Below are 17,315 nucleotides of genomic sequence, written 5' to 3' on the forward strand. Positions count from 1 at the left end.
ACAAGAAGTCAGCATAAGAAATGACAAGTACCAAAAAATAAACAATATACACCAAGCACCATAAGTTACTAAACCCTTTTCTTATGCTAAGAGGATTTGATGTCAAGTCTATACACATTTGGTTGACACGCAAAATAAAAGTGTTGGGATTATTAGTAAATTTGTAAGTTTACCAGTGATATTCAGTAAAGGATTATTAGATTTTCCTCTTCCTCCCATAAATCTGAAAAATCTTGGTGCTAGCAGTAGTTTCTGTAAGCAGTATCTGCCTCATTTGTCCTTTTCTATAAAATCCCATTTATCCTCTTCCCAGCTCTTGTTTTTAAACTCTGTCCCAAGCGATCTCACTGTACAAAATATCGTCAAGTCGAGACCTTTTTCTGTAGTCAAACCCTGCAAATGGAACAATAATTACATAAAATGTATATTCTGCTACACGAATTGACCAATAGAGTTTCAAGCATGGTTAGCCTACGTCAAGTCATTTAACAATATAAATCTTTAGGATAATTCAAATCTGCAGTTTCATATGAACCTGTTGACACACTAAAAGTGCAGTCCAAATCGAATAGCCCAAGGAATGAAGCCCAATTGAGGAATTCCCAATTCAAATAGCTCAAAGAATGAAGCCAAATTGGGCATTTCAGGACAAAGGCCCAGACAGGGTTATTAATGAATACAGTGGAAGCCCATGAACACAGTAATATTATCGCCCAAGCTTGCAAGACGTCCAAGATCTAAGCGAATGGAGTGCCTTATAGTCGCCCAGAGCGATGACCCTGTTCTCGCCCATACCTTCGAATCGCCCAGGATCTTAGCAAACATAAAATGTTATGGTTATCCAAAAATGCAGTTATTGAAGCAGTTATTGAATAATCTTATCACATTCCACGATTAAAGGAACCCAGTTGAAGGCGGTTGAACGACAAAGAGTAGTGGTAGCAGTTAGAGACGGCAGTTTCACGACAAGTTAGCCACCATAAAGAAAATGGGTAGTTATAAAGTAATCAAGCAGTTTCCAAGCGATTTGTCACGAAGAAATCATCAAGGGAATATAAAAGGAAGAGAAGATATAGAGAGAAAGGACCCCGAATCAAACATTCTCAAACAGAGAATATGTAATTTCAATTTCTTAGTTTAAACTTAAACATTTCTTTCAGTACTCGTGTGCTTGTGCCCCTTGGAGGCATTCTGGTTAGTTCCAATTGTAAATCATCGCCAATAAAACACCCCTTTTTGGGATCTTATCTCAAGAGGTTTGTTCCTTACACAATCGTCTGATCCCTTTTTAATTGTTAGCAACTACCCGCGCGAAACAATTTGGCACGCCTAGTGGGACATTGGTGTTTGGTTTTGAAGATACAAAAGGTGAAACAATATGCCTCACAAATTTGATAAGGAAGCAGCAAGTCAGGGAGGAGTCCAATCTAAGATCGAGCGATATGAGGAGTAGCATAACTGTCCATGAACAGAGGGACAGAGTCAGAGCAGTCACAGTCGTTACGAACCAATAACAGAGTTGAGTCCTCGAACCATGCGTGCATTACTTGGAGAACTCACACAAGATGTCGTTGAACAGGTAAATCTATGAAATATTCATAATATGGAAAGATTTACCCAAAATGGGAATGCGCATTATGATAGCATGGCTAAACAACTAAATACTTTGAATGAAATAATGAATAGTTAGTAGGCCAAATTTGTCAGCCGGTTGTGCCTCTTGCAAATCACTTCAAGCTAGGACAATTGTGGGACGTAATCCCCCAGTCCTAAGTCCAAATCAAGGGATAAAACCACCTTTTGGTCCCTCTACTTCAAACTAGGGGGATGGTGTAATGCCAAATCAGAGTAGTGGTAATGGTACAGCTAACTTGGGGGGTAACCTAAATGTAAGAGACAATGTCCTTAATAATGGACAGAATGCCCCAAGTGTTAATGATGGAATAAATATTCAGGCTAATGGTAACAATGGCCCAAATCAAGGCAACTTTGTTGCCAACCAAGGACCAAACATCAGGCCTCAAGCAAATCAACCGATCAACCAACCTGTAGAAATTCTATATAACCCCAACGTCATGTTGAGAAATCAAATTATGGAAATAGTACAGGATCATATGTCTTTTGGAGTACGTCCTGTCATTAGGTCGACTTACACAAAGCCATATCCTGATTGGGTAGACCAAGCATATCCATGGCCTAGAGGGTATAAAGTGCCAGAATTCTCATTATTTACCGATTTAGGAGAGGTGTCTACTCTAGAACACATAGGGCGATTCACACTGCAAAGTGGTGAAGTAACAGACTACCATAAAATGAGGCCGTTCCCTAGTTCATTAACAGGAGTAGCTTTCTCCTGGTTCATCAATTTGCCAGCAAACTCTGTTCAAACATGGCAACAATTGGAGCAATTGTTCCATGCTCAGTTTTATAAGACTGAGTCTGAAGTTACTTTGGCCGATTTGGCGAGTCTGCGTCAAATGCCAAACGAATGGGCAGAATGTTTCCTTCAAAGGTTCAAGACAACAAGAAGTAAATGTTTTGTACCTTTGCCCGAAAAGGAGTTTGTCAAAATCGCTCAAAATTGTCTAAACTTTGATTTGAAAAAGAAATTCCAAGACAAGGATTTTCCTGATCTTTTTCAATTGAGCGCAAACTTGATTAGGTATGAACGATTAATAAGAGAAGAAGAGCAAATGAAAAATTCTAGCAATTGGACTTATTATAGAGACCCAAATTTTGATGTTCATGCTATTAATGACGAATATTACGATCAAGTCGAAATGTGTTTGGTTGAATTGATTAAAGGAGATACATATACTTATCTTATAATGGCTAAACCTAGACCGTCGGGCAAGGATGAGCCTATAAAAGATGAAAAAAAAGGTTAGAACGTTCTCGTTCGATGTAACCAAAGCTGACCTTATATTTGATAAATTATATAAGGATAAACAGATAAAGCTGAGCGATAAACATAAATTGCCAAGCCCTGAACAAGTTAAGGGTAAAAAATATTGTAAGTGGCATAATGCATGGTCACATTTGACTAACTGCTGGGTTTTTCGCCATGTGTTACAGAATACCATTGAATCAGGACAAATTACGTTCGAGGACAAGAAGAAAATGGCAATGGATGAAAACCCTTTACCACAGTCACTTGGGGTGAACATGGTGACGACTGGTTTCAAAAACAAGTTGTCAAAATTCAAGTTGGTTATAGATGACGGGGAAGAGGACCCTGGGCCACATCCCAGTGTCTTTGAATGTATCAAAGGGAAGGAGCCCAAAAAGGATAAAGATGTCCTGTGTACAAGATGCAAAAGAGAAGTGAGTGCAAATATAGATAAACCAGGGATATGACAGCATCACTATCGCCCTAGTTTTTTCGCAAACACTCAGCTTGGTAGAGGGCGAGGTACATCATTCTATAGGGGACTGCCTTTTGAGAGGCAGTTCAGGCCAGTAAATAATGGGAGAACATTCAGGCCACAACCTCGCCAACCAAATGTATGATATTCGTTCTAATATAAAGCAGGAAGGGTGATACCCTTCAACGAGATGACTAGAACCCAACAAAGGCGTTTTCAACGGAACTATGGACGAATGATGAGGCAACAACATAGAATGCCACGTCCTAAAGTGCCTAAACTACTCAATGTAGCCAATCAAAATGTTCTCAAAGATAGTAAAGAGACTGATATAGGTGAATCAATGGAAGAATTGCCAGAAACTTCTTCTGGGAGATCGAAGTTTGAGCGAGACAGAAGAGATGGAGAAGATCCAGACCAGCTCCTTATTATTCAGGTCGGCACGTTACCTCTTGTCATGGTTAATAATTACTTACTAGCCAATGAGTTCAAGAACAAAGAGAAAGAAGAAGAAGAAAGGGAGGATAACGAAGAAGAAGCATGTGTGTTGGAATATGAAGAAGGCCAAACTTCTAGAGGGGCCTACGATGATGAAGAAGATGATGGTATGAAGGACATCGAAGAGAAAATTGATCTAGAAGCAGAAAGAAGAAAGAGAGGGGTATTGCACAATACTCTGTTGAAGCAACTACATCGAGAGGGGGTTCATGAAGTGGACTTGTTGGGAGAACCGTCTAGGCATTCTTTCGATTATTACGTGCTGTACGGGACGCCCAAAAGGAAAAAGAGAGTTGCTCGCTCTGAAAAGTATGGATCACCTCCAAGAATAATGCCTTCTCCCACAGGTTGGGTAACCGAAGAAGAAGCATTAGAAAACAGTAAAAAGAAAATTCAGGAAACAGAAGCTCAGTACGACATACTGCACGTTGACTTATCGCAAAAGGATAACTCGACAGAGGACAAACAGGAAGTGGAAATAGATGCTGTCGAAAAGGTTATTTTTAAGAGACCAGCCATGAAGTTAACTAAACACTTGAGACCATTGTACGTTAAAACTTTAGTTAACGGCATAACTGTGGCAAAGGTACTTGTTGATAATGGAGCAGCTATAAACACCATTCCATCTAGGATGATGAGGAAATTTGCAAAGACATAAAGTGATATGATTCCAACGGAAGTCATCCTTACAAGTTTCAATGGAGGAGCAACTTCAACTAAAGGGGTTATACCATTGGACATAACTATAGGGACAACTACTAGGACCACAGTCTTCTTTGTAATAGATGGTCCTCCTAGTTACAATGTGTTATTAGGAAGAGATTGAATACACGGAAGTCGCTGCATACTCTCATCGCTCCATCAATGCCTGGTTTTTTGGAATGATAAGGGTGAAGTAGAAGTGGTGCAGGTCGCTCATAGGCCTTTTGTCGCAGAAGCAAATTCAGTGGAAAGGTTCATGTATGAAGAAAATTATGGACCTGTCAGAATAGTCCAAGATGGAGAAGAAACTCAAATTGTTGCACACAGTGAAGAGCCATTTTCGGTAGATGCACTCACTGAAATGTTCAGTCAAATGAGGCCAAACATAGTGGCTCTAGAAAAGTCAGTAATTGGCAAAAGAGTAATCAATGAGTTTTAAATGAGTTGTAAGCAACAAAGGCAAATGGCCGATGTTCAGGCCTTCAAAGCCAAATTAATGGCTTTCAATAAAGAATGTAAGGACAAGATGAAAGAAGAAGCAGCCTTGGAAGCATTGAGAGACAAATTGGCAGTGTTCGAGTTGGAACAAAATATTGGCCGAGAAGTCAACAAGGTGGATTGTTTAGAAGAAGAAGTGCCTATAAGGGAATTGGACGATGAAGTAATGAGGACCACCAAGCCTGGATACGCTCAAGCATAGGACCCTCTGATTAAAGTGAATATTGGCAATGAAGGAGAAGATCGCCCAATATTCGTCAGCCAGATGCTCAATCAAGAGGTTAGTGATAAATCAATCGCTTTATTAAAGGAATATAAGGATTGTTTTGCTTGGGAATATGAACATATGCCTGGTTTAGATAGAGGTTTGGTGGAACATAGATTACCAACCAAGCCAAATTTTAAACCTCATAAACCTCCTAGGCGTTTTGCTCCTAATGTACTCCCTGAAATTAAGAAAGAAATATAGCGATTGTTAAAAGCAGGCTTTATTAGAACAGCCAGATATGTCGAATGGTTGTCCAATATTGTGCCAGTACTAAAAAAGAATGGTAAATTAAGGGTGTGCATAGACTTTAGGAATTTAAACATAGCCACACCCAAAGACGAATATCCAATGGCCACGGTAGATTCTCTAGTAGACTCGATTGCCGGACACGTAATGTATTCCTTCATGGATGGGTATTCAAGATACAATCAAATTTATATAGCTGAGGAAGATATACACAAAACTGCCTTTAGATGTCCTGGGTCTCTAGGATGTTTTGAATGGGTAGTTATGCCTTTCAGCCTAAAAAATCCAGGAGCAACTTATCAAAGGGCGATGAACTTGGTTTTTCATGATATGATAGGCAAGTTTGTTGAAGTGTATGTAGATGATACAGTGGTCAAATCCATTAAAGAAGAGGATCATTTTGAACAATTGAGATGCTCATTTGAGCGAATGAAGCAATATAAACTAAAATTGAATCCCTTGAAATATGCATTTGGTGTTAATGCAGGAAACTTCCTTGGTTTCTTAATACACAAAGGGGGATTGAACTTGATAAAAATAAAGCGAAGGCCATTTTAGAGGCCAAATCACCTAGCAATAAAAAAGAATTGCAAAGGTTTCTAGGCCAAGTAAACTTTTTAAGATGCTTTATTTTTAACTGTGCAGGGCGAACTAAAGCTTTTTCGTCGCTTTTAAAGTTGAAAAATCAGGACGAATTCGTCTGAAAAGAAGAGCATCAAAAGGCTTTTGAAAGCCTAAAGACATATTTATCAAATTCACCAGTGTTGATGTCACCAATCCAAGGACGGCCAATGAAAGTGTATGTATCGGCTGAACAAGAATCAATAGCTGGAATGGTCGCGCAAGAAGACCAATTTGGTGAAGAAATGGTGATTTACTACTTGAGTAGATGGTTAACAAAATGTGAATGTAATTCTCTGCTATTGAAAAATTATGTCTTGCATTGTATTTCACGTGTACGAAATTAAGGGCTTATTTACGGCCCGTAACCGTTTATTTGATTTCTAGACTAAATTTGGTTAAGTATATGTTCTCTCTCCCTATTTTACACCAAAGGGTAGGCCTTTGGACGTTAGCATTATCAAAATTCGAAATATAATACATACCTCAAAAGGCAATAAAAAATCAGGCTTTGGCTAACTTTCTGGCCAATCATCCATGCCTTGACATGCCTGAAGAAATTGAATTAGAAATCAATTCATTCGAATTAAAACCTTGGGTTTTGTATTTCGATGGGTCAAAAACCTCTAAAGGTGTAGAAGTAGGAGTAGCATTGATAAATCCTTTAGGGATTTGTTACAAGTTCGCATTCACTTTGGATAGGATGTGCACCAACAATCAAGTCGAATATGAAGCCTTAATCATGGGCCTAGAATTAATGATAGATATGGAAGTAAAGAATGTGATCGTTAGAGGTGATTCTCAATTGGTAATTCACCAATTGATTGGTGATTTTAAGTGCCAAAGTGATTCCATTATAAGTCAATATGAAATCGCCCAAGAGTTGTTGGAAAAATTTGACCAAGTAGAGCGTCAATGCGTTAATAGGATATATAATGACGTAGCAAATGAGTTGGCCTAGAATCTACTTATGAATATGGAGTAATATTGCCCGTAGTCCAAAGAAGGGCGAGAATGATTGAAATTCATTGCATACAAGATGAAAATGCAATAGATTGGAGGGCAGAGATCAAAAGGTTCCTTAAAGAACCTAATAAAGGAGATAGTAGAAAAATGAAGTTGCGTTTGCTAAACTATACACTGATAGATGAAGAGTTGTTTAAGAAACGCTCTGATGGTATATTGATAAAATGTATAAGTTTGTAAGAAGCCAGGACAATCATGACTGAGGTGCACGAAGGGATATGTGGAGCTCATCAAGCTGGCCAAAGGACGAGATGGTTAATTATTAGGAATGGATATTTTTGGTCCAAGACGGGAGAATCATGTGTTCAATATGCAAAAAGTTGTCTAGCATGCCAAAAGCATGGTCCAATACAAAGGGCACCAGTAAGAGAGATGGCACCTATTATCAAACCTTGGCCGTTCAAGGATTGGACGATCGACCTAATAGGGAAGATTTATCTCCCATCGTCCAAGCAACATACCTTTGTTATAGTTGCAACTGATTTTTTCATTAAGTGGGTAGAAGCGATACCTTTAAAAGAAATCACCCAAAAGAGTGTCATAGAATTTATCTGTGATCATATTATTTATAGATTTGGGATTCCACAAACTTTGATGGTAGATCACGGAACTTCTTTAAATGGAGATCAAGTGAATAAATTTTTGAGCGAGTTTGGAGTTAAAGTAGTGAACTCCACACTGTATTACGTTCAATCCAACAGACAAGCAGAATCTTCTAATAAGATTCTAAAAAATATCATGAGGAAAATGATAGATGAAAATGCCAGAAATTGGCACGAATGTCTAAACAAGGCCTTATGGGCTTATAGGACGTCGCCTATGTCAAGTACCAAAATTACTCATTTCCAACTTACTTATGGACAGGAGGCCGTTTTGACTATGGAAATCAACGTGCAATCGATCAGAGTGTGTTTGCAACATAAATTAAGTAATGATGATTATACCGAATCACTAGTTCAAAACTTATTAGAGTTGGAGGAATTAAAGTTGAACGTCCTATATAGCCAAGTCATTTAGCCTGGGCCGATTGGTTTGGAAAATAATACTCCTTTTGGATAGCAATGATCCAAAATATGGCAAGTGGTCGCCCAATTGGGAAGGGCCATATAAAGTAAATAGTGTGTTGCCTAATGGAGCCTATCATTTGGAAGATTTAGATGGTACCAAGCACATGAGGTTCATTAATGACAAATATTTAAAAAAATATGTTCCTTCCTTATGGAAAAGTGAACAAATAAAAGCGTAATCAAATCGCGTTGAATGATCGTATATAAAAAGGGCCAGAACGAAATACGTTCAAATAAATTCCTTTATTATCAAACATTCATTACAAATTGCGAGATACAAAATACTAAATGCTCTATAAGCTACAATTGAGAGCAAACTAATCTCTCGATCGATCGCCAAGTAAGAGGGTGAACTGGCCTTGATTACCATCCTAATCGCACTGCTGTAAAGGCAGGCAGAGAGGCCGAGAAGCCCTCTCAGCAAGCAAAAGGGAAGAAAAGTACCATCACATCGCCTGCCTAATTGCATTGCTGTAATAACGGGCAAGGAGACTGAGAAGCACTCTCAGCAAGCAAGGTGGCTTGACAGGTATCCTCAAAAATTGCCTACCATCATTGGAGACCTTTTAAAGAACATGGAGACGATGAGAAGAACTTCGCTAGCCAAAGAATATTTCCTATATCTCTCATATCAAAGGTGACATCAAAACAGATAGCAAAATGGGTGGATCAAATGATCCATTTCTATGGAAGACGAAAATTTTGGATAAATTGTTGAAATGCCAAATGATGGCAGCAAATTAGTTTTTGAAGAAAAGAATGAAAATGAAAATGAAAAGTGCGAAATATACGTTCATTTATAGGGGCGTGAAGGTGAAGAGACAGAATATGAACGGCCACATTCGTGCCTAGTAATTGGAGTCAAGTGGCCCAAAGCCTTGGGAAAAGAGATAGAAATACCAAGAGAGAATGTACATGAATCTTAGCATAAAGCAGTTAAATGCTTGAGGGTTGACGATTAAGGACAACGTCAATTAGCACGCAAGTAGACAAAATAGTCGTTCATTAATGACAATGGCTGCTGTTAAATTCAAATTTAGCAATGGCAGTTAGTACGAAGTTACAAAAGGAAAATTTAAGGCATTAGATGTGTTAATTACAATTCACCCTAGGCCGATCGAATTCTTTCCCTAAGTCTCCCCCAATCCTCGCTTTGCTGAGAAGAAGCGACATTTAATTCAACTACAAAATCGTCATCAACCTCCAGTTTTTTGTGCTTCTCGACCAAAGACTTGGTTCGCTCAATTCCTTGGGAAGCATTACGCTTTTTAGCAACTATTCTTGCCTTACAGTCGTCCATCCTTGCTTGAAGCTCCTTCATATCTGCAGCCAAACTGGTCATCAAGGAGTTTTCAACCATAACTTCGGAAGAGATTTCTTTCAATTCGTCCTTGGCTTTGTTAATCTCTAAAAGCAAAGACTCACTTTCAGATGCAACGCGAAGATATTGAGTACTCCTGACCTTCAGTTCAACATTTTTGGCCAGCAAGGAGAGCGCGTCATAGTGGATAACCTTCAACGTCGCTTTAAGATCAGTAGAAATATTGGGCGACGGAAGTGTCAGTGCTTGCGCCAACTTCGCACTCAATAGCTCAAACTTATCCTTATGTATAGAAACACTAGCCTGACCGATGTCCATGTCCATAAAAGACACATACTCAAATATCGACTGCTTGAGAAATTTCATATCTTCCTCTGAAGAAGTAGAAGGATGACCGGTTGCAGTAGGGTGAGACGTCTTGACTTGCCCCCAGGAAGTGAACAAATCTTGGATGGAACGCACAATGTCATCAGCACCCTGCAAAGAAAATGCCAACATTGAGGGCTTTCACTACAATAAATGAAGCGATAATGAAAGTGAAGCGAAATGTTACCTCATCAGCAATCTTGGGAAGTGGCATATCACCAGTTGGCTCCACCACCTGTGGAGACTTCCCCTTATCTGGGCGAGAAGACTCTGCCATAACGGGTAGACCCATGGGAGCCTCTGCAGAATTCAAGAAGTAACAAATCAGAAACCAATAGCACAAGCAAAGGTAAAACATCAAAAAATGTATTACCTTCTGGTTCAATGTTTGGAGGGTCGACGCCCTGGGAAGAAGGTGGCTCTTCTATTGGTTGTGATGAAGGTTCTGGGACTGAAGGTTTCTCTTTAAGCATAGTCCCTTCATCAGCTGATTTGGACGAAGCAGCTTCAGCAGAGGATGATGGAGCAGGAGCTGCCAACACCAAAGCCTTCAAAGGAGAGGCTGAACTTTTCTGAGAAATTCAAGTAAACCATTAGCACATAGAAAGGTTTCAAGTAAACCATTAGCACATAGAAATGTATGTTTGTGAATAAACAGAATTCAATTACCTTTCTCCTAACGATGAAGGGAGTGTCATCATCATCATCCTCCAAAATGGGAGATGTTGAAGTTGGCCGTTTGCGGTTTAAGGCACTCTTAGCTGCAGTAGCCTTGGCAAGTAGAGAAGTAGATGGACGAATAGATTGTTTAGCACGAGCAGGGGAGGAAGGATTCCTAATGGACACAGGGGTGACCAAAATAGGAGAAGTGGAAGAAGTGTTTGGCTGATCCAGTGAATGGAAAGCACGATTGGCATCAGTTGTAAACAATCTGCGCTTCACTGAAGGCCAGAGTTGTTCAAAAAGGGGATGGATGGCACGGTTAGAATTGAAGGGGGCTAATGAAAATTTACTCGTCAAAAAAATGTTGCGAGCATCTATAGCTTGTGCCTCTGCCTTATTAAGGGCATAAAAGCGGTCTGTCAAATTTTTTGAATAACAAGGAGGAACAGCTAAAACCAAGTCGGCGAGCAAAAAATTGGGGAGCATATATTTCAACCCCAGCTTTGGCATTGGTTCCAGTTAAAATATAATGGAATAACTCCCTCCCAGTCAAAAACTGAACCCAAACGAGCAAAGAGGCGCTCGCACTGTTCAGGGTGGATGGAGGTTGCACATAATCTGGAGTCAAATGAGTAGGAAAAGGAAAGAAGGAAGGAATTGAATTTAAGGTATAAAAGAATGAAAAAATGTCCCTACTGGACATATTTACATGGCTCAATGGGTCAATTGCTAGACCATAGCAGCTAGCAGAACGAAGAGAAATGGATGGAGCATCAAGTGATGAGAAATATGCTCTCACCCACAGTTGAGTGAACCAAAGAGGCCCACTGTCAGTGGGAGATGCACCATTCTTCAATTGAAATTGAAGAGAAGTCACGTCTCTATAAAGGGCAGCCAAAAAGAAGGAACATAAATTCAAAGGCTTACCACGCGCCAATTCATGTGCTATGGGTAAGTAACTCATGGAAGGCTTCATACTTGGCACGCAGAGAATATATTTACATAGCCAAATACATTTACATAACGCTCAGCATGGGAAGGTTCAGAGCTTGAGTGATTATAAAATCTTTGCAGGCTTGAGTAGGACTCAGTGAGTTTCTTGTCAAATTTCGGGGCGACACCGAAAATCAAAATACTAGGGAAAATTGTATCGCCCAAAGGTGGAAGATTTACTAGGGCCCCAACATCTCTTAAAGTAATAGACATGGGACCAAGAGGGAAAACAAAGGTATTATATTCAGAAGACCAAAAACTTAAAGCAATAGGAAAAAGCACTGGGTCAAAAATTGGGGGTTGAAGAGCGATTTCTAATAAATCAGAAATTCTAGCACGATCAAAAATTACCTTGGTAGGACCATGGCCCACAAGGCGAGCATGTCATCTACGAAAAATAACATCAGATTTAGGCCAAGTGCGAATACTTTTTTCGCGAATCAGCCTTAGCGGCAAAGAGTTCAGGAACAAAGGGCCTTGAGTGCAAGGGAACAGCTGGTCCACCGCCACTTGTTCAACGGCTTCGGCGTTATTGAATGATGGACCCAGATAGAACTCATTGAGTTCGGCATTGGCTGGTGTAAGGAAGTTCGGATTTACATATAGCCGAGTAAGGATTTTCTGGAAATCTTCAAAGCTAAAAGAGTCATCAGATTGGGTTTGTGGAGCCGCCATTGGGAACGAAATACAGTTTTGTTAAAGTTTGCTTGAGAAACGTAGCAGATAAGCAAGAAGATGAACAGTAATATTGCAAGAAAGAAGCGTGAAACAATGAGGCGTGATTTAGTGGTGAGATGAAATGGTGTGTCTTTGGGGTTTATAAGGGTTTGTAACGTCGCACATTTTCAGGCTATGGAAGGAAATAATGATTGAAATTCTTGGGAATTTCAAATGTTGCCGGAAAATACAAAATAAATATGGCAAAGATTAATAATTAGTATTAATTCTGCCTTATTGGGGGGTAATTGTTGACACACTAAAAGTGCAGCCCAAATCGAATAGCCCAAGGAATGAAACTCAATTGAGGAATTCCCAAATCAAACAGCTCAAAGAATGAAGTCAAATTGAGCAATTCAGGATAAAGGCCCAGACAGGATTATTAATGAATGCAGTGGAAGCCCATGAACACAGTAACATTATCGCCCAAGTTTGCAAAACGCCCAAGATCTGAGCGAATGGAGTGCCTTACAGTTGCCCAGAGCGATGACCCTGTTCTCGCCCATACCTTCGAATTGTCCAAGATCTTAGCAAACATAAAATGTTATGGTTATCCAGAAATGCAATTATTGAAGCAGTTATTGACTAACCTTATCACATTCCACGATTCAAGAAACCCAGTTGAAGGCGGTTGAACGACAAAGAGCAGTGACGGCAGTTAGAGACGGCAGTTCCACGACAAATTAGCCACCATAAAGAAAGTGGGTAGTTATAAAGCAATCAAGCAGTTTTCAAGCGGTTTGTCACGAAGAAATCATCAAGGGAATATAAAAGGAAGAGAAAACATAGAGAGAAAGGACCCCGAATCAAACACTCTCAAACAGAGAATATGTAATTTCATTTTTTTAGTTTAAACTTAAACATTTCTTTCAGTACTCGTGTATTTGCGCCCTTTGGAGTTATTTTGTTTAGTTCCAATTGTAAATCATCGCCAATAAAACACTCCTTTTTGGGATTTTGTCTCAAGAGGTTTGTTTCTTATACAATCGTCTGATCCCTTTTTAATTATTAGCGACTACCCGCGCGAAACAGAACCTCAACCCACGATTCATACATGGAAAAAGTATGCTTCCATAACAACTGATGCAGATTAAATCAACTGACGAGGAATAAAAAGCCCTTAAAATGATTACAAAAAGAAAATGCGTCCCATATCATCAGGGCCCTACAATTCCGTGTTTGAAGATGTGAACAATGATCTATAATGTTCTCTGCCAACTATTTCTTCATGTACTATCACATATAAAAACCCAGAACATATGAGGTCTTCTCTGACTTCGTTCATGAATTTCCAGCTTCCCCATTGATGTTACCACGGACAGCAGGAGAACAAATTGAGCGACTCAATTTAATTTCAGGCTCAAACTTCGCTGCGAATGCTAATGTTGACTGGACAGCCTTCTGTACAGAGCTAGGCTTGTTTAACAAAAGTGATGTCTTCGAAGAGCTTGATATACTTGTGCTACATCCAGCTGCTGACAGATCTATGGAAGGCATTTTAGTGGGGATTTGAAGTCTATCCGGGGTAACTTCTTTTGGTTGAACAAATGGTAACAAAATGTTACCATCACTAGGACGCAAACCAGCTTGATTCTTAACACTAGAATCATTTAATGGACCTTTGTCAAATGAAAGAAAGTTAGTGCCCCAAGGTGAAGCCACCGTAGAAGTTCTCTGTGCATTTTCCTTCATGTTCTGTACCAAATCCACAGTACTTTCTCTGGTTTGACTGTCAACTTTAACATTGTCACAGCTCTTCTGGGAATTGCAAGCTTGCTTTGCTTTAGCTGAGTCATCTAAAGATGACTTCTCAATTTCATTATTCTCGGTTGAAAACAAGCTTGAGATTTTTTTACCACTAGAATCATCTGTGAGGATTTTGCCAAAGGATAAAAAATTTATTCCCACTGGCTTCCTTGGAGGCACTGTCTTGGCTATTTCGTTCGGCTTCTGGACATTGCCCAACACTTTAAACCTTGTATCACAGACAACATTATTACCAACATCTGCTTTCAGAGACAAGCCAGCTTGTTTATGCTTACTGGAGTCACCTAGCAACGACTTCGCATGAAAAAGGAAATTAACTCCATTTGGTGCCTGTGCAGAAGCTCCTTGCGCAGGATGTGAAACATGCTGTTCCACACTCTTACCAGCGGAGTCCATGGCAGAGGAGAACTTAGCATCAGCATTTTGAGGAGAGGTGCCATGAATATTCAAATGCTTATTAGGTTTTGAATTAGTCAGAAAGGAAGGAGCCTTCACTTCAAGTTCGGTCAAATTGGATGTTGTAAAGGAACCTTTTGTAGCTGGCATCATCTGCTGTTGAGGCTTAAGTTCAGGCTTGGATACATTTGATGCTGGACAGGAACTTTCAGCTAGCAGCTGAGGTATTTAAGTGCGACCGAAAAAATAAAAAATAAAAAATAAAAAGGGAAAAATCAAATACCAAACTGAAGTCCTGCCAGAGAGTACAGAACGGAAAAAACATAGCCAGCCAGTTGAAGAAATTTTGACAGCAAAAACAAAAGATTATTATTACCTTGTGTGAAAACAAACAGTCAGAACCCCTACTGCAAAAGCCTTGTGATGTATAATTGTTGCACGGGTACTTGGAGAGTTGATGATCAAATGGGCAGTCATCTCCTTTCATGCAAGAATGACGCGCAAAATGACAGCATGGCTGTGAAATAAAAAAAAAGGGTGAGATGTACTTATATTTAAATTTTAATTGCTCATAACATAATTAACATGATATATGACGATACTACCTCCATGTAAAAGATTCTACAATTACTTTGATTCTCAAAAAACTGATGATTGTTGAGGTGTGAACGTGACAAAGCGTGATACAAGATTTAAGAGTTTCTGGTGAGATACAACACATAAGACTGGCAACACAAACCAGCGCTAACATTGTAACATGAGAACATCCCAGACCTTTTTCTTCTCCAACAGCCACACACTTCCCTCGGGTGCACTGAAAACATAGTGCACTTCTTCCAGGGGAATTGAGGGTTTGACAGGGATGACATATTATCGAATAAATGCAATTTCTAATATCTATGGAGGTACCATACTTTTTTAAAACTATAAAAAATACTTGGCAAAGTCTCTACTTTTATAACAACATGAAGGCTTTACCTGTGAATCGCTGTCATGCAACATTAAGAAGTTAACAAGTTTGTCATATGTAACTAAATTCATGTACAAAACACAAAAGATTCAAAAAAAACATAGGAATAGGTCCTATTCACCTATCCAAAACAATCGACCCTTTTATTGCCAATCCCTATCCCCTCGAAGACAGGGCAAGTTTCCCAAATATTCAAAATGTGGATTTATTCAATCAGAGAGAATATTGTGAGGCATTAACAATTAATACGCTAAAAGAAGATAAAAAGGAATCTTAACCAAAATAACAAGGAAAAGAAAAACAAGAGGTTTATAATTCTATATGGAATAGTGCCCGTGGATTACACTAAAACCTGAAACTGAGTACAGCACAAGCATACCTTCGATTTTGTCGAGGGTATTGTATCGTGCGAAAATTTGCATTTCTCACCCTGTAAGAACATAAAAGTGGATCAAGTTTCCAGGTAATGTTGTATTTTAGATAAGTGAGGCAAAACAAGTATTTAAATGTCTAAATAAAAATGATAACAGAGTGTTGAGCTTTACAACCTCCAGGCATCTCCCCTTTAGATAGTGGCGGCAATAAGTTATTGTTTTGGGTTTCAGAACTGGTTGCAGCTTTAATCTTTTAACTCCAAGCTTTTTATTCTTTTCTGCTCGCTTGATCCTATCCTTTTTCTGCAAAATAAAATTTCACTAATCAATTGAACTGTGGATAGCAACTATCAGATATGCATTCTGCAATAGAAAAACCTCCAGGAAGAAATTCCCAAGTTTATGAGTTGATGTTCTGCTTCAGAGAAAATTAAATAGATAAGTAAATTCAATTTGGAAAATAGACCTTTTTCTTTGCTCTTCTTTCCTTGGTCAAAGGACCATTCTTCTTTTTCTTTTTGTCACCATTGGCAGCCTGTACAAGAATTAACATCAAGTTGAGCCAGCTATGCAGTTGAATTAAACAGTGAAAGCTTGATGGAAAAATAACAGTTGGGGAAACCCCAACATTTCTACCAGCTAAAAGTGACTAAATAGACAGATGCATATATATATAGATGGAATATGATTCACAAAGTGGAAGAAAAAGACTTGAAAACCAATATGAAAATAATCAGCCACACATACATAATCGACTGGTTCCAAATATATATATTACAAAAGTTTTTCTACCATGTTTCTAGCCAACAACTTCCACCTAACATCACCTTACTTGTTGACTGAATATACCATACTCTGATGGACATTGTAATACACAAAAATAACCATCACAAGTACTGATTTAATACATATAATTAATACAAAATATAACAACAAAAGTGGCACACAATCATCAACATATATTGACTAACTATACTTCAAAAGCTAATTAGATGGAAAGACTCGACAAAATCCAGAATCTGTCGTTTCTACAAATTCTTTTAACCTTACACCTAATATGAACATGCAAACAAGGGAAGATAGGTGGGACCTTGAGTCAAGTAAATACAAAAACTTCGTAAATGATACTGAAAATTTTGTCGAGTTTATTACCTATTATTTCATCAGTTCGTTAATCTTCTTGAAGTTCCTCTTCTTTATTCTCTCCATATGACTTTTTAGAAGGGGTCGTGAAGGTGGATGTTACTTCTAGGGCAGAGGGGGAGTGACTGATTCTGGTATATAGGAAAATAAAGCTCATGGATGTATATGCTTATATATACAGGTATACCCAGACTTCAGCATATTAAGATTTCCTTAAAATTGCCACGAAAGATGAATACTCACCAGTTTTAATTTATGTCAGACCTTGCAGAGAAGTAGAAAACAGCTTACATTAGTATATAATAACAAAACCT

At 38.9% G+C, this 17,315-nt stretch overlaps 1 protein-coding gene across 1 annotated transcript; it reads right to left on the reverse strand.

Moving 5' to 3' along the window:
* Positions 1 to 13,423: 13,423 nt before the first annotated feature.
* On the reverse strand, positions 13,424 to 16,724 carry LOC111365546 (zinc finger CCCH domain-containing protein 65-like). Its single transcript, XM_022986103.1, has 6 exons — positions 16,686 to 16,724; positions 16,325 to 16,507; positions 16,033 to 16,161; positions 15,864 to 15,914; positions 14,891 to 15,031; positions 13,424 to 14,733 (listed from the first exon to the last, which is right to left on the reverse strand). The coding sequence occupies exons 1-6, from the start codon at positions 16,722 to 16,724 to the stop codon at positions 13,633 to 13,635; spliced, it is 1,644 nt and encodes a 547-aa protein (XP_022841871.1). The 3' UTR covers positions 13,424 to 13,632.
* Positions 16,725 to 17,315: the final 591 nt, after the last annotated feature.

Source organism: Olea europaea, chromosome 17, assembly GCF_002742605.1.
Source record: "Olea europaea var. sylvestris chromosome 17, O_europaea_v1, whole genome shotgun sequence".
NCBI lineage: Eukaryota > Viridiplantae > Streptophyta > Magnoliopsida > Lamiales > Oleaceae > Olea > Olea europaea.